The 23,985-nt window shown below is 40.5% G+C and overlaps 1 protein-coding gene across 9 annotated transcripts in view; it reads right to left on the bottom strand.

Annotated features, from left to right (window-relative positions):
• nav2a (neuron navigator 2a) overlaps positions 1 to 23,985 on the bottom strand; it is a 229,267-nt gene that overhangs the window by 67,909 nt on the left and 137,373 nt on the right. For 8 of the 9 annotated variants that reach the window (XM_054769967.1, XM_054769969.1, XM_054769961.1 and 5 more), the window contains 6 exons: positions 17,179 to 17,296; positions 12,127 to 12,179; positions 6,064 to 6,136; positions 5,620 to 5,863; positions 5,395 to 5,451; positions 1,451 to 1,584 (listed from right to left, as the gene is read on the bottom strand). In XM_054769967.1, coding sequence (XP_054625942.1) covers positions 1,451 to 1,584; positions 5,395 to 5,451; positions 5,620 to 5,863; positions 6,064 to 6,136; positions 12,127 to 12,179; positions 17,179 to 17,296 — 679 coding nt within the window. The remainder of the gene's footprint in view (positions 1 to 1,450; positions 1,585 to 5,394; positions 5,452 to 5,619; positions 5,864 to 6,063; positions 6,137 to 12,126; positions 12,180 to 17,178; positions 17,297 to 23,985) is intronic. The other variant, XM_054769964.1, reaches the window with a different exon arrangement.

Genomic DNA, 23,985 nt, shown 5'->3' with positions numbered 1-23,985 from the left:
GGGGTTGCTTCTCAGCCAAGGCAGTGATCTCACAGCCATGAATAAAGGATGGTACCAAAACATCCCCCCAGAGCAACTTCTCCCAATCATCCAAAACCAGTTTGGTGAGAAACAATACTCCATTGTGATGAAGCACCTGTTCAGGAGGCAAAAGTGATAACGAACTGGCTCGGGGAACGAAAACATTAACATTTTGGGTCCATGGCCAAGAAACTCCCCAAACCTGAATCTCTCTGAGAACTTGTGGTCAATCCTCAAGAGGCGAGGTGGCAAACAAAAACTTGCAAATTCTGACAAACTCCAAGCATCGATTATACAATAATGGGCTGCCATAAGTCAGAATGTGGCCCAGAAGTGAATTGACAAAGAATGGTCAACACTGCAAATATTGACTTTTTACATAACTTAATGTAACTAATGTAACTTTGACACATGTAAAATGCTTGTAATTATACTTCAGTATAATCTGCTTTATATTTTAGTATAATCCTGCTAATTGCACCAGTCCTTCTATTTACTGCTTTATTGTGTCCAAATTATTAGTGTGAAGTTCATTTAAGCAATACAGTTGGAGGTGGCTGTAGTAATATGTAATAATATGCTTCAGTCTCTCAGCAATGCAGCAGCTACCGTCATACAGAATTAATAACATTCATATAAATTCAGTACTCATAATGATGTATACTATATAGTTGCCTTTTGTCATTACACAAAACTAGTGTGAAAAACCCTCATGCCGATATGCATCTGCACGAAACAGGTATTCAGTAGCATCTTTGAGTGCATTTCCATGTACATTTCTAATCCACTTACACAGGTGTGCATGTACACACACCACAAACACACCAATTTAGAATAAAAGGTCCCACAGTTATTTCACCTCAAACTTATAGACCAGTTTGTCTCCCTCTCACACAAACACACACTTTCTTTAACTTTCATGGTCCTATGTCTAGTCAGAACCGCCAGTGTCTAATACAGGGTAATGAGTTTAGACTGTGAGCACTAACAGAGTCTATATAAAGCCTTGGCCAACTGAGTGGTGACAGAAGTTATTTAAACACTGGTCCAACTAAATATACTGCAAACCCACACATTGTGTATGCAACAGCACGGTCACATGTGTCCGACTAGTACAACTGGGTCAGGGAAGTTGGACATAAAAGCAGTACATGACAGCAAATGGTTAATGGGTGAAACTATTTGAATTTCATGCTTTTCATGAGTATTCTTTGCTGTTTTCTATGTAAATGTGTTCCACTGAAGTTTCATCACTTTTCCACCTCCCACACATTACTGATTTCCAATATTTGACCATTTCTATTACAAGACATAAAGGACTGTTGGTGAAAATGTGGTGTGCTCCTGTATTTTAATTTACATTTCAGTATAAGGATGTCATGTTGTTCAGAGCTTCAGTGACTGTGGATGTACAGCACATGCGGCCTACCTTTGTTCAACTGTGAGTTGGCTTTGGTCTTGTCACTGAAGGCCTGGCTGCGTCTGTTCCCAGCACCGCTGAGCGAGCCTCTCGGAGTGATGTCACCGCCTGCAGTGGACACCCTCGCCGTAGGGCCAGGAAGTCTGATGGGGAATGAAAGGGTACGGGAGAAAACAGAAGTAAGTATATAGGAGAAAATAATAAGCAGGGTAGAAACCTCACAATTGGCTTACAAGTGTGACTAATGTTGATGCATTAAAATTTTAAAAATCTATATAAACAGAAATTGCTGCTATACAGTAGATCTTCACTTTTTGCAGGGGTGACCCTCCTCAGACTTCAAATCAGCATTTGCAATAAGAGTGACTTGCAATTAGTGGATTCAGTTCAGCTCCAGAACCCTCCCTCATCTCTCTTCAATCTGCCTCGCACACTTGTAGAACACATTTTAAAGAATAAAAAGTTTAGGGACTCACCACTAAAGACAGGTAAGGTAAGATGATCGATGAACTGATGGAATCGCAGTAACACTGTAGAAGTTGTATATGTAAGTTTCACTTTTGCGTCTGACTGCAACTATGGAGCGTTCAAGGGCTGCCGAACGAAGTGCAAAATCTCACCGCTTGACGAGAAAACAGGTACATTTTACCTACAGTACATTATCACATATTTACACTTACTTTGGGTGAATGTGAAAAAAACTGCCTATTTCTGAGAACAAAAATAAAAATAATGCAAACGCTGACTCGTGAGTATGCGGAAACCCACTATATCTACTACATTCTAAAAAATCCCACACTGAAACAATAATAGTGGCATCAGTTTTTGTAGCTATAAATTAATACACATCCTTCTAAAAGTATATGCAAGCATAAATTCAAAACACAAGGATCAAGTCACTCAAAGTGCAGAGCATGCAGGTAGATGCACTGAAAGAAATATACAGGGGAAGGAAGGCGGTGTTTGTAGGACTTGTCTGTTTTTCTGCATCTGCTGACAATGTAGGCAAGGATGTAAGAAGCAGCGTGAGTGTCCTATTCAAGTACACTCAAACTATGGGTGCAAACAAGTTTGGAAAGAGTGAAGGTTAAGTTTAAACTTTATCTGTCAATACATTGGAGTTGTTGATTTACCTGGCCCCTAAAATACCTTAATATGGTGTTACTAAGCTCATAATCAAAATATCTGCTCCTTCCTGACAGACTCAGGAAGTATACTGCAAAGCGAGTTTAGTGGGTTAGTGAGGTATGTCGAGTGTAAAGCAGGGCTTGCCTGTTCAACAAAGGTAGCTCACTTTTAAAGCACCTAAGCTCATAACCTGGTCCTGACCAGGTTATGAGCTTAGGTTATGTCCAGACTTTGAGCTTAAGATCGCCGATGAAAGCGCCCACGATCTGTATTGCAGAACACGGTAGTAGTTTGAGCAGCGCTACGACGGGAGTGGCTACTTTGATGAGATCACACTGATCCGCGAGCATTCCCTGGTAAAATTCTCTATAAGAGATATAGATTTTCAGCCCAGGAAATACACAACATTTATCCACTTTTTGAGCCGTGCATCAGGAATCAAATGCAATATGAAATATTAACTCGGCCAGTGTTTGCAGACGTATATGTCACAGCGGTCCTTGCACGAGTAAACTTCTTATATTGCAATATTTGCTGGAGGGATAATCACTCTATCAATCAATCAACTGCAACAAAACACTTATTTATTCTAACAAAAAGGAAAAAATTCTCACAAAGGAAAAAGGTTGCCACAAACATGTCAATACTGCTGCCCAGTGGTCACAACAATGTACAGCATTTCATTTAGAGCAGTAAAAATATGATAATAATATAGACATATTTCAAAGGTGAAAAAAATACACTTGTTGCTCCAATTTATTTATTTTTTAAATGCATAAGTATTAATATGTCAAAGTTGAGCGTTAATAAATGAAAAGACTAGTGGGGTATAGTTTGTATAATAATCAGTGTTAAATTGCGCATTTACACGCTCAGCATTATTCTGCCAGAGGTCCTCCCTCGCTCTATTGGCGGCGACAGTGTTGCTTTTGGCAGTGACCATCTTTTTCAGCTCCTCATAACGCTCCATAACTTGCTCATCTTGTGTAAAATACACCTGCTGGGATCGTTTTGCTTTTGAGCGGAAGTAGAATAATATGACGTCAAACGCCCCCTTTCATGTGAACGTGCACTGAGCATAAAGCTGAGAACCAGACTTGACAAAGTAAGTTGATAACCACTGTTGCGGTATTGTTTAACTTTGTTTGGGGAACTTGAGTTTTGTTGAGCTGCATCTTGAGCACAAAGCCCGTGTTTGTTGAGCCACTTTTACAGTATACCCCCCAAGAATAAACACGACACTGAGTAGATATATATTTATCTTCAAGCTGATTTTTACACCTTTATCACCAAAGGTAGCTGTCTCTCTGGTCTGGGTCCACAGGAACTTAATGAAATGCTAATTCACCAGTGGCATCATTGTCATTCTGAGACTGCCAGGCGGATGCAGATAAGAATTTTATGAATTTCTAATAAAACTCTAATTTCCGACGAGCCTTTCTCCTTGTCTGACAAAGCTCCTGCCTGCAAGGTAATATGGTTTATCATAAAAGGTGTAATGAGTGGCCGAAAATAACCCACCACCAGAAAAACACAACATGAAAAAACAACAAAAACACACAAAAAGAACCCAAAACAACAACAAAAATGCTGCCTGTATTTAATTTGAGCACACAAACAATGCAAATAATGTTAGAAAACCAAAAAACGGTGCACAAAAATGTAAATTCAAATATGTAAATATATAACAATATATAATAATAATCCATAATAATCTATATTTATATGTATATGTATATGTATATGTCCACTGCACGGTGACTGAGTGGTTAGCATCTTAGCCACAGAGTCAGGAGAACGGGAGGATTTGGGTTCGAATCTCTGCTATCTGTGTGGAGTTTGCATGGTCTCCCCGTGCGTGCGTGGGTTTTCTCCCAGTACTCCGGTTTCCTCCCACATTCCAAAAACATGCATGTTAGGTTAATTGGCGACTCTAAATTGTCCATAGGTATGAATGATGGTTTGTCTATATGCGATTGGCTGGCGACCAGTCCAGGGTGTACCCCGCCTCACGCCCGAAGTCAGCTGGGATAGGCTCGAGCATACCCCCGCCACACTAATTAGGATAAGCGGCATACAAAAAGAATGGATGGACGTTGAGCTCCAACTTTAGGTGTGTCAAAGTCTTGTAGTTACACATGTGGACCAGAAGATGGAGTAACCGCATTGTTTTGGAGAGCAGTTTGTTTGCGGCAGGTGCAACGCAAACGGAATCTGACATGAGCAGCATGCAAAACAAAAAAATAAAACCAAAACACACACACACACTATCCCATTATATGGCCGGGCATGCTGAATCATTTGCAAATGCAAAAAACAGAACCTGACTTTGAATGACACACCTTGATGATGCACATTCAAGGCACAGACTCTCAGTTAATATTTAATGCGACATTATATGGGGGGTGTGGTTGTGAAACCCCTCTCTATGTACAAACACACACACACACACACACACACACACACACACATACACACACAGACACGCACTTATTTAAGGGTTATCTAAAGGTCTTCCACAGCCCATTTAGCAGCTTGGCCAAATGAGGCATGTTGCTAGACAGACAAAGGAGTCTGAAAATGTAGCCCCCAGATTTCACTCCTATCAGCTCAACACTAGCACTCATGCATATTAGATAGTGCTCGTGCTATAGATTGCCCTTAACCACAGACAGGGAAATAACAAGAAACTCACTAGGATACAAAATGAAATGCTGTCCTTGATTAGGGGCAATGATTACATTCCTAGTTCCAGGAAAGGGACAGGACAGGAGGTGTGGGAAGGAAAGAGATGGTGAGCAAGGATGCAAGAGAATGACGCTGACCTAGAGGTCTTTTTCTGACCGAGGGAAAACTTGAGTAGTTTACTCTGAGAGCCAATCCTAGAGGAGAAGAAAAAAAGATATGCGGAAGAGGAGGAGAGGTCAGGTTGACAGTTATAAATGACAAGAAGTGCGAGAAGGATGATAGATGTGACCAAATGACTGGACTTGGATTCCACAAAGACAGAAATTGCAGCCATTCACACAGTTTCCAACCTCAAGCCTCACCTGGACTGCATCTCGGCCTGTGCTGCTTTTTGGGCTGCGGGGGCAGGAGTCCCATGCGTAGACTGGCTGAGCTGAGCTGGAGCACTGCTCTGCTGGCTCAGGGGAGGGTGAGCGCTCCGAGGCTGGGGTGTAGGGGAGAGGCCGGGTTGGGGGTGCTGCCGCTGGGACTGCTGCTGCTGCTGTTTGTAGCGGGACAGGCTGAAGAAGAGGCCAAGGATGGCTTTTAGATTGCCATTCCGGATCTCTGAGGGTCAACCAGACAACATATTGTATTAAAACGCTGTAAGGGGAAGGAAGACAAACATACTGAACATGCATAAAAAATGGGCTTGCTGTTATTCTGCTTGTCAAAACATAGTGATTTCACCCTCTTGTTGTTCATATACTTCACATAATTATAAATATAATTAATAACTCCTAGTGAATTAGAAAAATGAGGCTTACCCTCTGCAGACAGTCCCTGAATGTTGACCCCTTTGGCTGCCAGGAAACTGAGGCACACGTCAATGTTCTCAATCTGAAGACAAGACACACAGCTGTAAGAAACTGCGGGTTTCACGTTCTAATTCAAATGTGTGAAGAACAACAGGGCTCTGTCAACTCCTGCAAGAGCAGCATCATAAATGCACACATGCTTGCAATGGCACAACTTTACACTGTAAGTGTTATCAAAGTGGTTCACTGTGCGATCAAAGTTTTCTAACTGGCAAACACGCCAGGTACGCTTACAAAACCCTGTCAACAGCACACAGCAGTTGCTTTCTGACTGGCTCTCCGGGCAGCCTGCCTATCACAACAAAACTCATTATGCACTGGACATTTTAAAGCATTTTGCAGTTTTCAAAATCGAAAAAGACACACTAAATTACATTTACTGCAAGCAGGGGTTTTCCAAGGATTAAACTGTATCTGTACTGCATCTGCAGTATTGTACACTCAACAAAAAAAAAACAGTTATGTTTTTGCTTCAATTTTTCATGAGCTGAAATCAAAGATCTCAAACTTTTTCTATGTACACAAAAGGCCCTCTCTCTCTGAAATATTGTTCACAAATCTGTCTGTGTGGTGGTCCAGTCAGAGAACTGGGATGTTTTCAGCTCCCCAGGAATTGTGTACAGATCCTTGCCACATCACCTCATGTTGCAAAGTTATCATGCCGCGACATGATGTGATGGTCATGGATGGATGGCACAATGGGCCTCAGAATCCTGTCACGGTATCTCTGTCCATTCAAAATACCATCGATAAAATACTCCTTTGTTTGTTGTCCATAACAGACGCCTGTCCATACCATAACCCCACCGCCACCATGGGCCACCTGACCCACAACACAGGCCAGCATACTCACTGGACATGTCACCCATTGAGCATGTTTGGGATGCTCTAGACAAGCGTATACTGTATTTGAAGCAAATGAAGGTAACCCTAGATACTGTACTTACTGGATACTAACATATTTTGGAGTGGCCTGTTACTGTGACCAACCTAAGGCACACCTGTGCAATAATCATGCTGTCTCATCAGCATCTTGATATGCTACACCTGCAAGAATGATAGATTATGAATCAAGAAATGATGAATGCTCAGTAACACACATTTAGACAGATTTGAGAGATAGGCCTTTTGTGTACATAGAGTTTCATATGTCAGGAAAATTGACGCAAAAGTGTTGCATTTATACTTTTGTTGAGTATCAAGATATAGCTCAAATATATAGTGCATCTGAAAAGTATTTCAGTATTTATTTTTCATAAATGTTCAAAAATCACCCCAAAAAACACATTATCACATTGTCATTGTGGGATATTGTGCGCAGAATTTTCAGGGGGAAAAAAATCCAAGGCTCTGACATTACAAAATGTGGAAAAAGTGAAGAGTTATGAATACTTTCCGGATGCCCTGTAGATCAACGTTTCCAAGTAGTTTTCTGCATTACGTTCATAGCACTATTAGTCACATACGCACACATATTCCTGGTACTTTTATCCCATAATCCTACATACTGTACATGCTATACTGCCATTAGCAGCATCACCAGAATTACTTTTGTATTACAATTGGTTATCCCACTTCCACAGTAACACACACTTCCTACTATTTGATTACCACTTGCCTTTACTAGTAGACCATTTTGTGATGATTTACTATTTGACTCATTGAACTAGTGTTAAGGCTGGTTGACTTTGGGCACCCAACTGAGTGGTATCAGCAATTTGACCCGTGCTTGCAGTCTGTGATCTCTGACCCCAGAGCAGCTGTTCGAGTGGCTGACATATGCTGTCTGCCGATGTGACCCAAGCAGACATATAGGTAGAATGTAGAGTATGAACCAACTGAAGAAATACCAATAACAGCTAAAAAACAACATATCCAAATGCTTTCTTTAAAGCCATCAAGGCTTACTATGTGTGTGGCTGAACCCCTCTCCTTTTATGATAACATTAAAGTAAACCAACTGTAGGCTGTGTGGTATATGCATCATTATGATATTCCAACTTAATGTAAGGCCCGTCTTGCTGAAATAAAATCTCGTCCCACTTCTGGGTATAATATCTGCAGCTTGAAATGTTGACACAATGTATTGTTATTTAAAACCTATTAGGACTGCAAGAGTAATGTTCATATGTCCCTTCAATATAATTAACTCATACATGTTTTATTGTAATGTATCACTGATCAATATGAACAGGTAGTGCAAAAAACCTCAAATGTTGTACAGTATACAAAAAAATCAGTACGGCGATTGTATCAGAAGCAGTGGATCTCTTTGGGTAAAGCAGTACATATTAGAAGGACAATCCACAACAAATGGTGTTAGTTATTTTCACATTTGTGTGCCAGTTAACTGTTAAAATGTTGCTTGTACCTCTACTTGCCTGCAAAGTTCATACAGGGTTAATGCAGTCAGTTTATTAGTTAATGCAGTTTCACCCTGGAATGGATTACCTCACTTGTCATTATTTCCAACGGGAAAAAAAAAATGTTTGGAAATCAAGCATCCCAGATTGTGCTTGACCTCAAAGGTTGCACTGCATCATGTTCTTCGTATGTCATGGTCTCTTTATGCGTTAGGACATAAATGAGCGGACACCCTGCATGTGTTTGTGTGAGCAGCATTCTGTGTGGTTTTAGTCACATCAACACCCTCGCTCTAGGCTGAAGAAATACAGAGCCACTGTGGGTGGCTGAAAGAACGACCCAGTGATGGGGCTCAGTTTAACGAGGATGTGGCAGTTGTAAAAACATCCACTACATCTAGTACATCAAACATACTAATCATTTAGTGTAAGCATAAAAGCACATTTACATGAGAATGATGTAGGAAAAACAGTAGTTTCTGAGTTTCTTTGTGATTTGGAAGGATCAGTACTGTATAGACGACAAAATTATAGAATTATCCATAGTCACAAAAACCCACAAAAAAAAAAATGGAAATGCTGTTGTTGTGCAAACGAACAGCAAAACAGTTTGTAAGCATCATGTGACCTATAAATGTTGTTTTTACGATGTTGTATTCTTGTGTTAACCAATGCCAACGCATCAGATAATGAGGTTTGCGCATTTGGAAGTGAGCCCTGAAAGCAGTTTGGGACGGCTCTGCACGCTGTGTTGTGCAGAGGTTTTTTTTTTAACACCGAGTTCCACTGACATCAATTCAACCCGGACTTATATATTGGCATTCCCAGCACCCCCGCTCTGCTTCGCTCTGTTCACGGTGTTAGCACGTCAAGCAATGGCTCCCAGGAAATGTTTGTTCGGGTGTGCCTAAAGAGGCAAGCATCAGGCAGAAGTGGTTGGAGTTGCTGATTCCTGGCCAGCAAGAAAAAAATATGCTCATCTGTCAACGGCATTTCACACGGGACTGTTTTGTGAACATGGGCCAATACGAAGCTGGACTATCCTCCAAACTGTTGCTGGAGTCTGGCGCCTTTCCAATGTTACTTGGTTGTGTTGAAGAGTCAGAAGAGCAAGCTGTAAGTAACAATTTATCAGTGTCCTAAAGTTTATTTTGTTTAAGTACACAGTTATCGGACAAAAGGGGTTTGGCAGCTGCCCGGAAGTCTACGGGAGAGCTTGAGAGTGTGACCAATCACAGTGGACTGGGCGGGAGGCAGGAAACACTGCAGGAAGAGGTGCAGAGTCTGGAAGATCTAGAAAGCTTTCTGTGCAGGTTAGCGTGTTTAGCTGCTCTATAGGAGTCCAGAACTCGATACAAAGACCCTAAAATTAATATAGTAGGTTCCCTTTAAATTAATTCCCACTATCTTTTGAAACCTTTAAGAGCTAAAGACGTTCCCTGCAACAATAGCAAATGCAGCACTTGTGGACTTTCGGTACCCAGTTCTATAAAGCTGCCGACAAAATCTTAAAATGTGTGTGTTGTGTTGGTTTGTGTAACAGCTTAATGAGAATCAAAAACAAAACCATTGACAAAGCAGACATTTTCATACTGACTGCAATTGTACTGCTTTTTATATCCAAATTTCCTTTAAAGATGCTAGCTTGTTCGTAAGCAGGTTACTTCCTGGTTCATTGAGTACATAAAAGAGACAGGAAGTGCTATTATGATTCTGGAGGTGAACACTTTCATTCACGCCATAGTGACTCAAAGAGTGAAAATAAATTCCTATATTCACACCTTTATCCAGATCCGCACCAAAATGTAAAGCGTGCTTCCTTGGCCTTCACTCTTATCATGCGTTTCAAACATATATTAATGAATACATCATGCTGTTTCGTGGTTGAATACGGCCTACTAGTAAAAAAAAATACAAGGAATTAAGAAGATGCATTGAAATTGTGAATGCATTATTCTACGCCGGTCAGATGTCATTAAGAGACATCTGAGACAAGCACCAGACTTGATCGCCGGAACAACAGGCTTTTATTGCTTTTATTGCAGGTTTAAATAATCACAACAGGCACGATAATAATAACATAAGAATAATGATAATAATAATAATAATTATCATCATCGGCTCAGGTGGTAGAGTGGTCGTCCCCCAACCTGAAGGTTGATCATGTCGAAGTGTGCAAGGGCAAGATACTGAACCCCCAGTTGCTCCTGATGCTGCGTCATCAGTAGGTAAATGTGCGAGCGCTTTGAGTAACTTGAAGGTGGAAAAGCGCGATACAAGTGAAAGACCATTTACCATCATCATCACAACACGGGCAACTTGTGGCTGTAATCCAGTTAAAACTCAACTCTGAAAAACCAACGTCATTTCCTGTCCGCACGTCCAGAACACATTTATTTGAACACACACAAGCACCGGTTTTATTTATGTCTTAATGGCTTATTTTGTATTATTATTTCAACTATATCGGGTAATCCAAATTATTATACTATATGGGTCTTACTTTATGTGTAGAGAGATCTAATAATTTAAAAAAACATATCTAGAAGATTGTAAACAGGTTTTCTGTGTCATAACTACAAAAATATTCTATTTAGAAAGAACAAATCCTAAAATTCATTTATCACAGTTGGGTCTGGACCCAATTAACCGTGATAAAAGAGGGATTACTGTATTCTGAAGTTTTATTGACCAGCAGTCATGTACAAGTGCTGTGTTTGGTCCCTTGTTTTTAAATGAGCCAACCTACAATAACATAGCAAGTCTGACAATGATTACAAAGTGACTAATGCGATTTAAAAATAGATACACAGGACAGCAAACTGTTTCCTGATGTTGGTGAGGGTGCAAGAAGCAGTGCATTACAAAAAGTGAAATATGATAAACTTGGTAAGTACAGTATATTGTTCATAGCTTCTTGTTTTTAATTAATTAAAACAAAAGGTAAAGTATTTTGACATGTGACATACGCAAAGAAGATAACAATGGCATTTAGGCTAAAAGATAAATATAGAGGGTGCCATGAACCTATATGTGTGCACTTCAGTGACAAAGAGGGCATGAGGGATCAGCTGTGCTTTCACCCCCTTTTCAGTTGTTAACTATGGAGGTGTGTGTGCTCTTGTCCCTCTCTGGTGCTTTGAGAGGCTTCAGTAGTCTGGCTGGTGGCCAAAAATAGCCCCCTCAGCTGGCACACTGGCCCAATTTATGACCCATCACATGCAGCGGAGGGCAGCGCTGCCTCGGGACTCCCGTATCATTTCACCACTAGGGCACAAAACTGCAAAAACACTAAAATGTCACAAGGAGTGTGACTAACTTCCACTTGCTTCTAAATGTCATTGTGCACAGACTCTAAAACGGTGGCCACAGGCAATCTTGCTTGTACTTGATATACTAGACATGGGAAGAATGTTGTCCCCAGCAAAGATAATAAAATGAGGAAAGTTTCTCACAAAAGTTCTTGTCTGAGATGAATGTTTTAATAAGGCAGCCAACAAGACCACAATGGATCCAATTTACCAACAATCTGACGTTTATTGTCAACGAATGCTTTCAGAGAGGTGTCTTATTTCACACAAAAGTTCACACGCACGGCCAGGTGAATTTCACAGTGTTCTGCCAAAACATGCTTAAGAGGATCACTTACCATCTGAGAGCGGCTCTTGGGGCAGCCATTGATGTCATCGATCTTCTCATTGGCTGAGGACAGACACACAGAGAGGGAAAAGAGGAGCGAATGAGAGACATGTAATAATCCTCGCTCTTATTCCCAGTGAAGATGTTCATGTGTCTCCCAGACAGTCACTGGCTGAGTGAAGAGAGCAGAGGTGCTTCTGCTGATGACGCTGACCCCTCCTCTCGTCCCTGCCTGCTGGGAAACTCTATCTGTTCCCAGTAAATGTGAATGGGGCTGCTGAGGGCCCAGCAAGAGGTGGCGTGTCGTACTGCTTCCTTCACGGTGTGGGCGTGTGATGTCAGGGATTCCTCGTCCATGAAAGGCCCAGCCCACAGCAGCTGAGACGCTGCTGACAACTGTGCCAACAGCGCAGCATGCAAGATGGGGCCCCCACACCTCAGATATCATGCCCATGCCACCTGCCTGTGGGAAAACACTCATCTTACAGACATACAGGTGAATAAATACAGCAGCTGTCTCTCTGCTTGCGACCCTGCAACAAGATTTATAAATACTACAAGGCCCCAAAAAACTGCACACATTAACACACTCCTCTATTGTGTGTGCAATGTAAGTACAAACGTGACTCCAACAACCATCAGTCTTTGTTTTCACAGAGCTCAAATGCCAGGATAATGCCAGTCTAGAGTGGCATTAATAATCAGCATCATTTTTTTTACCAGAATTTCTTGTTCAGAGAAAACGAAGGTGAAATGCATCAAGCATGTATTTTCTAACAATGATCTTATTGTTAAATGTCTTCAATCTCAATGTATCACAACTGTTATGTTTTTTGACTACAATAAGTATTTTGTTCCATTTTTTTTACTTCACATCCATTGATACAGACACTATTGCTTTAAAGTGTTGCGTGTACAGTGCGAATCAAATGAATGCTCTTCCTCACACAATGAATTACTACACTCTCATGACTGCCCTAGTTATAGACACTGACACAGTTCAGTTATTACCTTGGTAGTTGCCTTGTCAGCATAACATCCTTTTGCTTCTATTCATTCTGCAGTTTATGTTGAACACAAGAGCTACTATACAGCCAGCCTGTATGAGTGACACGCACACATGAACACAGGTATTTTTAAAAATTCACATTTCCTCCACTGCGTTGGATAAAAAAGTCTCCATCCACAGAAGTGTAGTTTTTAATAAAGAATGTCTGACTCATTGGCTGTGATGTGCATCCAATTGGAAGCCTGAAAAAGCAACCACAGCTAACTTGATTACGCATTATAATGCCTCTGTTCGTCAATGTAGAAAAATATTGGATGTACAATGACGTGTACATTATCTCTATAATCAGGGCTCGCTTATACGCAGCCCAGGAAACATCATGAATATTTTTGTTCATCGCCCGCACGTATTAAGGCGCACGCATGCGTATCTACCGCTTCAAGAAATTAAACCAACCCTCGTAATAACGCAATATGTTCATGTTCTGTTGTTAAATGAGGTTGAAAAGTTTGAGATAATGTCACTCATTTCTGATGACAAAACAAAAAGCTCTGTTTTACCCGTCTACACATACTGTCATGTAAAAAATGATTAGACTACCCTTGTTTCTTCATTTTCTTGTTCATTTTAATGCCTGGTACAATGACTTGGACATTTGTTTGAACAAATATAATGATGACAAAAATAGCCCATAGGAGTATTATTGGCCGTACAATTCCAGAGCTATTAATGTAAGAACGTAAGTGATTTTGGTTATTATGAAGAAAATCATGAAAATGGCTAGATATTAGCTCTTAAATGAAACTCTTATGAGCTATTTTGTTGGCACCATTATAATTGTCCAAACAAATGTACCTTTATTTGTACCAGGCACTAAAATCAACAAGAAACTGAAGAAACAAGGGTTGGGCTCTTAATGTTTTCCACAACTGTACACGGTGAAGCCAGAGTTTTTGAAAATCTCCACTCTGGTTGGAGTTTTCCAAAAGCTCAGTTTTAAGGAACAAAAAACAATGTTTGCGTGTGGATGAGAGGCCAAAACTCATTGAGAAATATGCCTTTTTAAAATATCCGTATTTGTGTGGACAGGGCCTATGAAACAGTCACTACATTTACATGCACTAAACAGTCGAATTTGTGAAATAGGTTGATCTCTCCATTTTTCACGCATTTTTACGAACTCCCTGTTTACCTACAGTGTGTGATTCTATCGTTGTCCAAATGCAAATGCTGTTTTTGGTAATTTCATTTCATTTTGTTAAGCTGTGTGGGTAGAGGAAGAGAAGAAGAAGAAGCCGTCTGGTCAAATGGATAATGTGTATTTAAATGGAGAGCAGTCATCACTGGTTGGATAAGATAGAGCATAAAGTGTGTTGGCTAGATGTTATGAGAAGAAGACTTTAAAACAACCTACAATGTTTTCAAAAGATTATATGTTTTTGGTTCTTGCACCAAAAGCTAGATCTTTCTCATAGTCTTGATTTATTGTATTGTAACACTAGCTTAGCTTAGCTTTAAAGGCTATGTTAAAGTGCTCTTGATTTTTCTCGTTTCAAGCAGTTTGGATAGGTTTAATGGTGATGACAAGAGGTCTTGTGTTGGACAACCACTGTATAGTTTAAGGTCTAGTGTAGAGACGGTCAATATTGGATTTTTACCAATATCCGGATTAAGCCTTTCACGATAACACATTTTGCTGCATGATAATTGGCCTACTAATTATTGTTGATAATTGATACTATTGACAACAAATTTTGAGAATTTTTTTTCGTTATTTAAATGGCATAATAATGCGAGTACGTCATATTAAAAGCAATAAACTTTCATTTTTCAGGAGTATTTGACATTGTAATTGGAACGGCAAGGGCTTTTAAATAAAATAAATTAAACAAACAAAAAAAACCCCAAAGAAAATAAAATGGAGTTTGTCTCTTTTAGCAAAAATTGCACTCACAATCATAACAAAACTCTCTCAAACCATAACTCTCTCTATCTCCAATAAAAAGCACTCACGACAATAAAGACAATAAATATAATGGAGTATAAAGTCTCCGTAAACAAAATTGCACTTGAATAAGTACGTAATGAACATTGGTGTTATTCCTTAACAGGAAGGCTCAACATATAGCAAACAACACTGTGAGTGTGCACCATTTTGAGCTGTTTTGTTTATGTCCTTTGCCGACCAAACGCCTCAGTAAGCATTGACTGTCGGGACGAAGGCCCTGCTGCACTGCCAGCGTTTTTTTTTTTCCCCCAGTTGGGGAAATTAGACAGGATGGTTGTGCTTGAGGTGTGCATACAAGTTGGTTGTGTTGCCCTTCTTCCTCGTCACTACTGTAGCGTCCGAGGTGTAGGGCGTATAGAGCCAGTCTTTGAAGGACAAAAACTCACAAATTTGTGCACTTTGGAGAGCACGTGTCGGTTCCGATGTGCCAACTACACTTTATAACAACAGTCGCGTTTACATGATATCATCCGTCATCCACTCAACAGACATGACTAATCAACTTATGCCAAATCAAACTGCTACACTACTTTCGAACAAATGCAACATATCGGTTCGTCGGTGTTCGTGCGTTTAACTTGTTCATTCTGTTCAAAACCGAAATATTCCCACACCCGGGTTGTGGCATCCGGGGTAGAAACCATCGCTTTTGTGCCTTTATTAATGTTAGCCTATGCTCGCTCACGAGACTAACTTGCTGCTAGCACTCTGTGTAGCCACTCACTAGTACCCTCGACTCCACGTACTGGGAAAGAGGTTGAAGAGACGAGGGTTCACTCTCTCCGTTCATTCCACTGTAGCACTAATGCGCACAGACGAATGCAGGGTGAACCCTTTTGTCATCCAGCCTGGGTGGCAAAGAGAGCCGAGGAAGTGCAGAGGAAAACAAACGTGCATGCGTGGATTTGTCAATTTATCAAAGCCGGCAAAGTTATTGACTTTGTTTTTTTCTTCACTATCAATACTGATATCAGCGGATACCAATATTGGCAGCAGCTCCTCCCTCAAACTAACATCAAGTCACATCTTGTGCAATGAACATATTATGCTTCTTTTACTGTGATGCCACTGGATGCATCTCACAAATAAACACTGTTTGTGCAAAATAACACAAATACTGCAATGTGTAAGTTATAGGAAAATAACTTACTAAAATAGTCATTAAAAACCATGACCAATAGTCAACTGAAATACGATGTTCCCTTACTATCAACAAGTAAACAAAAAATAAAAATTGAACAAAATCCGCAAATTTGGTGGCACGTGAATGCTGAATCGCAAATATGTGGGGATCCACTTTTTATATATAGCCCAAAAACTATGTTTCAATAATAAATGGATAGGTCATATTAATATTGATCTAATTGTGAAAAGCATGATGGACAATTTGGAGTGGCCAATTAACCTAACATGCATATTTATGGAATGTGGCAGAAAACCGCAGTACCCGGAGAAAACCCACGCAAGTGCAGGGAGAACAAGCAAAGTCCACAAAGAGATGTGAAGATTCTAACCCATATCTCCTGACCCTGTGGCCAACATTCTAACCACTCGGCTACCGTGTGGCCTTTTTTTTATATTAAAAAAAAAAAGAATCACATGCAGACCATAGAATGAGACTCTTCTGTGAGAGACCAAGCTCTATAAATCATATTACATATCAAATCACTGTAACATGCTGAGGTACAGTCAGCTGGTGCCAGCCTACTTCTGCCTGGCAGCATGCAGGCTATGACGCTATGAGTGTTGATGACAAGGGTAAAGGTCAAAAGTAGAAAGGAAAACTTATTTTCACAGGCACGTCATCAGAGTGCTGCTATCATGTGGACATCTTTTAAACCCTGTGACTCTGACAAATTAAAATTGTTGTTGCCAACTTTCCTTCATGAAAAAGGAGCATTGTAACCATTAAAACAGAACTCATTCCGTTGCATAAAGTTGTCTGCAAATAGGAACAATAATACGACCTGCAGTATTAAAGTCAGTCAGTCACATGCTTCATTTATCAATCACTGTGTGTAAATTCAAAAGCTGTCCGTCCTTACCTACAACCTGGATGATTTCAGCCAGGAGCACTCCATCTGCAACATCCGTCTGCAGGTCCTTGATCAGACGCTTGTGTCCTGACTTGGCAAGGTAGTGGTTGGCCCAGTCAGTGTAGATCTGCAGCCGGACAAACAAACCAACACAACCGCTCAGTTATGAGCCAGCAAAAACAAACAAAAAGATCCTTCCCAAAAGGGCACAAAACTGTCACATCCTGAGTGTCAATTAACACTTGAAAAGTACAAAAGGTATAAATGGTGGAAACAGTTTTACGGCGCTAATAAAATAAAAACACGGTTGAATGGGAGCAGAGAGTAGCCGTCTCTCTTTTGTTAGGACTCCGATCTGGCATATATCTGCCTGGTATTCAAATTGGGGCCATTGTGCTTAGCCGGGGCATTCATCTTGGAGCACACGGCGGCTGCTTTCAATGGGGCCGTGCTGACATCACTCTCTGGGGACAAAAAAAAAGACCCTTCACTGCCTAGGGGAAGATGGGAGGGGGCAGAGCAAGCATCTGAATAATCTGAATAGCATCCTTTATAATTAGTTGCTATCCTCATTTACTAATCTCTTTCTCGTCAATGAAAGTTGGTCCAAAGTTACAGTTTTTGTGGACACACAAAGCTTGAGGAAACATGCTGAATCATACCGAATTGACAACACAAGTTGACAAACATACCCTGCGAAACAAGTGTGTCCTACTTTGCAGCATCATTGCAACAATCCTGATAACCACAATGTCTAACTTTAAAGGCAGAGATTGCATGAGATTGCCATTAAATTGTAATATCCTGTAAAACCATGCTGCCCCACTTGTTCAACAACAGCGCCTGTGTTATGAACAAGATGCTCCACTTTGTTGCTCCCGCTTTCACATTGTCGGGTGAAGATGGTAGTCGTTTTTAAGTGACCTACTGTATTTAACAGTTTGGGTTCAACAAACAATTTTCAAGAAAGAGGCAACAGATTTCTGCAGAAGAGCGCATTTTTTGTGCATGTCTATTATCTGATCATCTGTGTTTTACAGGTGAAGTCAACTCTCTCTTCAAAATAAGCTCAGAGTGTGCAAAGCGCTCTGATAAACTGCTGCTTGTAGATATGGACTCTAAATATAATGACAAGCAAGCCGGTTATACATGTTTAACCTGATTTCTCCGATTCTTTCAATGTAGAAACTACAAAAGAATTCCTTTCTTCTATCTGTAATTCAAGTCCAGCGTGTGCAGCAACTGTGGGATCACCGATGCATATGACACGATTGCGAGCCTTATTTCTTTGTGTTTGCACTGTAAACAAAGCCCAGCTTTGAGTTGTGTCACTCATCAGACGAATCAGTGCACTGGTGATGGCGTGCAACAGGTGTGCTCACTTCAAAGCCACTCACATGCTGCACACGCTCATCTACACGGATTACGGCGGTACAAGACCGCACATTACACAGCCAACACAGAAGAGCATCGTTTCAATCGCACAGCTTGTTAGACCTGAGTGACATGCAGGGTAAGATAAGTCCTTCAAACTGCAGCGTAAAGCGCAGTCCTTTCCATTCACACACTTGGCTGCTCATGGAGGAAAGGAAGTCCAAAGTTCGCAAGCTATTGTGTGTGCATTTGGCTTCCTTTGATGTCGTTCCTGGCCACTAAATAGAAGGGATGAGTTGTAATTAAAAACGAGGTGAAATGGTAGCTGTCAGTCACAGAGTGAGAAAACACAGGGGAGTCACATTGCCTGGGGGCAAGAAAAAGCATGGCCTGGTTGAGGGGGTTTGAGAAGAAGAACAGCGGGCAAGTCACAACGTTTGGCTTTTAAACCTCTGTCAAGTATTCCTTTCTTTGCGAGACCAGAAAGGCATTTGAGCTTAGAAATGGAGTAAGATGTCTCAGGAAGTGGATGACACAAAAACTTGACATCAAATGGCATCCCCTCCAGCTGTGAAGTGTGACTTACATTCAATGCATGTGATACAGCATAGTGGATTCCCGCATACTGCGGAAAGGTCCGCGGTAGGTCCATGGGCGGGCAAACTTTCAGGCGCAATGATAATAAAAAATGTGTAAATAAAATCATAAAATTTTATGCAAATACAGATTAATTTTGGAATTAAGGGTTGCTATTTTGTTCGTAAAAGAATATAGGGTTAGAAATCTCACAGTTTCTGTATTTTATGTTGTTTTGTTTCATTGTGTTTCTTGAACGCACCATAGTTGTGTGCGTGTGGTAACTTTTTCCAACGCTGCACAGATAAACTTAGACTGTATTGTTCCCCTTCTTCTTTCACCTCATATTTGTTCTCAACTGCCGATACTGTGTGGGAATGCATAAGGGTAAGGTTTGATGACATTATTGAGTGCTAAAGTGCTTATTTTTTCAGTGCATAATCGCAAGCAAATTAATGCTAGCACACTGCCTGTCACCCACACCCCAAGAACAACTTTATAATCTTCTCTCTGAAAAACAAACTCAATCTAACAATTACAACAGTCACTCTTATTGCACATGTTGATTCGAAATCGGAGCGGAACGTCAACATATAGCTAGCAGGAGGGGTTTGGAGCGGGGGCCTGATTGAACTGTGTGGCAATAATAGACATTTTTATGGGCTCTGGAACGTAACTCCCACAAAAAGCGAGAGTCTGCTGTATATACAAATTAACAGTGTAAGCAAAGACATGGTCAGAAGCATAATAGACCATCCAATATATGCACGACGATCATTCACTAGTTAATGAACAAATAAAAAAAGTCTTGGAACAATCATTCATCATTTTACTATCTGACTAAGATTGCGCAGACTGTTTACACAACTTCGTTAACAACACTAGCACCACAATGGCTTGTCCACCAATCCCCCAATATCATACACCATTGACAGGTAGGCAAATGAAAAAAAAGGTTGACAGGGACACTCAGAACTGTCATATAAATAGAGTGACACATATTACCTATACATATTGGGGGAATCCCACCATTCACAGAACTTTCCCAAAACTGGTGTTGTTCTGCTGCCCGGGACATTCCCACCATCAAATCAAGCCACATGACACTTCAGGACCTTATGGCAACTGCCCTGACCTTTGAAGCCTGTTGACATCCTGCACTGGGAATTGTTTCTGTTTAGTAACATGAGCAACTAGGCAATGTATTGAGAATAACTCCTTGGCTGTACAAATTACATTTTTTCTCTCCACGTGTGACAACAAAACGGAGGGGACACACTTGTCCATGTCCAACAGAAGTCTTAGCTCTTCAGAGATTGTGACAAGCTGCCATGACTCATTCATTCAGACATAAACGTGCAAATCAGCCACACATCCAGGATTCCCCCACCAGGCTAGTGTGGCATAAAGAGATAGGGGGATAGTAGTGTTACAGCGCTGCATCTTCCAGCATCTTTTTTTTTTAAAGTGTGTCGTGTTTGAGCAAGGAAAAATCAATGTGATTTTGGTGCAGATCCAGATAAACGTATGGATGGAGGAATTTTATTTTCACTTGCATTGATGCAAAGTGGGTCAGACGAAGCAGATGGAGCTGCCGGGAAAAACGCTGCACTTTGTGGCAGTTGCCTTTGCAATGCGCATTACCGCTACCTACAAATCTGGAGTGAAACAGAATTGCACTGAAAGGTATTCTTTCAGTCAAACCAGTCACATACACAAAGATTTGGCCTGGTGGGAGCCTTGAATGAGTGTGAAACCGGTTATTTCTATGAAGGCTAAATGTTTGATATGTTTGCTATCCGGTGATCCCTCGCCACTTCGAGCTTCAAATTTTGCAGCTTAACTTCATATTTTTCAAAAATATATTAATTAGTAAGTAATGCTTTTTAATGGTTGAATATGGCCTATTATTAGTGAAAAATATGCATATGTAAACAATGTTTACATATGTTTTGCCTAAATTAAGCATTTCCAAGCATAAACATGGTTGAATGAGCTAAATTACAAAATATAAGGCATTCAGAAGAAGCATTCAAAGACGTTGCGAAGATATGTAATATTCTACACTGGTCACTAGGTGTCAGTAATGTTACTGTAATGTTCAGTGAGACACACAACCACCAGGCTTGATTGCCGGAACAACAGGCTTTTTTTGGAGGTTTGAATGATCTCACAACAGGCACAATAATCCCTAATACCGGCTAATGTTGCAACCGTGACCCACACCAAGCTAAAACACAACTCTGAAATTTCCTGTCGGCCCCTCGACTCAGCTCCCCTTGCAAGGAAACACATTTACAGCATCACGCATGGGCACAAGTCTTATTTATATCTTAAATGGCTTATTTTCTGTGATTTTGCCAAGTGTGAAGGTGACTATAGGGGTGTTATTTCAACTATAGAGGGCTCTAATAATGTTAAAACCATATTTAGAAGGTCATAAACTGGTTTTCTAACTACAAAAATATTCAATTTACAAACAAGGAATCCTACTTCTTGAAAATTCACTTATCACGGTCGGGTCTGGAACCAATAAACCATCCTAAACGGGAGATAACTGTAATGCATATTTTTAGCTTATGTACTGTACACAGGAGAGTTGTGGTTTCTTCCACTTTTTCATTACTGGCATTACTGGAAGAACTTTGAATTTTCTCAAGTAGCCAAGTGTTTCTAGTGGAGTTCAAGCATCAGCATTAAACAGCCAGCAGTTACATTCTCACATTCATCCAAATGACAAAAGGAGTAAAAAAAAAAAAAAAAAAGAAAAAGAAACACCTCTGTCTCTGCCCATTAAAGCACTTTCCTCGCATGTGTTAACAGCCCAGATATTTCCAGAAAACCATTATGCTGATAACTTTGGGGCTAATAGTCTTACTCATTTCAGGGTCCAGTGGATTACCCAAAAAGTTCTGCATTGTACACGCCATTATGTAGTAATCTTCATACATGTGCAAGAAGCATACGGAACAAAGCTGTTACATATCGCTATCTCTCACAAGAGGCTTTCTGTGAGTGGATTGTCTTCATTCAAAGGAAGGCAGCAACAACACTCACTTCTTCTACATTTTTCTAAAGAAATGATGAATTAAAGCATGGCACACTAGATTAGTTAATGAAGACTCCTTCCACTGAGTGCCATTTGGACATTCATGTTACCTTTCTTTATCAGGGAGCTTCTATAATAAAATTGGGCTGCTCTCCACCCTCATATTTCTATTTAAAGCTGACCCTTTCCTCTCTTACACTCAACTCAACCCCATACTGTAGTCGCTACCTTCTCGTGGGTTGTTTTCTAAACAATTTCACTTCTTTAAAATTTCTAAACAAATTAAGCCTCCCGATAAATAACATTATTTGTCGCTTTTTTGACAGCACAGAGCAACATTCACTCGCAGTCTTTCCTTGCACGCCCTCCCTTCCTTCGTGGCTTCCTTACCACTTTGTAGTTTTGACAGGAGAAGCGACTATAGGTCCTGGCAGGCACCCTGAGGCCACCACACTCCTCCATGCGTCACCTGAATGAAGACAGGTTGAGGCAAACTACCGCAGCTCCGAGGGGCATGAGCGGTTCCTCGTGAAAGTTTAGTGCAGAGAGTATATTTAGTCATGGCACAGTCTCGCTCTCATGTCCTGCTGTTTCTGCTTGCACATGTTGCCCTTTCACACTGCTTCAGTGAGAACTCATACAGTCCAACACGAGCGATGTCCGATAATATCGGCTCACCGATAATATTTTCACAATATTGCATATAAATGTGATATCGGTAGACATTGGTATCAGATTTTTTTCCCGATAATGAAAACCGATATTTAAAAAATGCTGTATAGATGGACATTTTAATGTTCACATGGCCAGGATAGATAGATGGATGGATGGATAGATAGATGAGAGATAAGAAAATAAGAAAATACAATAAGAATAAATAAATAAATATGGAACAGATCACGTCAAATTTGTAGTGCAATATACATAAATACTACTACTACTACTACTACTAATAATAATAATAATAATAATACTTAAGGTAATCAGTCCAGTCCTGTCCAGTTTAGTCCTTTCACAACAGGAGATATGTGATGTTACACATATCGGTATCGGTTGATATCGGAATCGGAAACTGAGAGATGAACAATATCAGTTATCGGCAAAAAGGCCAAAATCGGACATACCTAATATCAACAGTGCAGTCGTCCTTCGCATTATCGCGGTTCAATCATCGCTCCCTCACTATTGTGTATTGCGACCCTAATGAGGAGAAGCGGTATAGAAGATGGATGGATGGATGTTTAGTGGTAGACTGATTGGTTTTTATTAGTAAAACCAATGAAAGACAAGTTATGTATTCTGGTCACTGAGCGGCAGTAATGACACAAAACATTGACTCATTACCTTACATTACATTACCTTAACACTGCATGAAGTCAGCCATGGTAAGTTTGTGGCTTTTTAAGTTTAGAAGAAATAAATTTGAGGCTAACTGGTTAGCTCGCTAGCTCACTAGCTTGTTAGCTAGCAGCCATCTCGAGTCCCTGCTGCATAACATTTAATATAGAGTGGGATCTAGTGAATTTACTTTTGCCAGTTGTTAAACCTAAAAGTCACTTGCTAAGTGCAAACACTACACACCTGTGTAAGCCACACAGTCTTGTGAAAGTTGTCCAAACAACACTTCTCCACATTGCCCAGATGCTCTTGCACACTGAACTGGTGACTGGTGCAATGAGATGCTAACATCAAACAGTGTAAAATTTTACAACTTAACAATGTGTTGAAGAAAAGGTGGGATGCATTTAAAGCATAGAGTGGAAACTCTCAGGTTGACTGAAGAGCGTATTTCGAAATGTTCTACTTCAGGGCATTTG

The sequence above is a fragment of the Dunckerocampus dactyliophorus genome, chromosome 3 (genome assembly GCF_027744805.1).
Source record: "Dunckerocampus dactyliophorus isolate RoL2022-P2 chromosome 3, RoL_Ddac_1.1, whole genome shotgun sequence".
Lineage (NCBI taxonomy): Eukaryota > Metazoa > Chordata > Actinopteri > Syngnathiformes > Syngnathidae > Dunckerocampus > Dunckerocampus dactyliophorus.
This window is presented reverse-complemented; position numbering and strand designations above follow the sequence as displayed.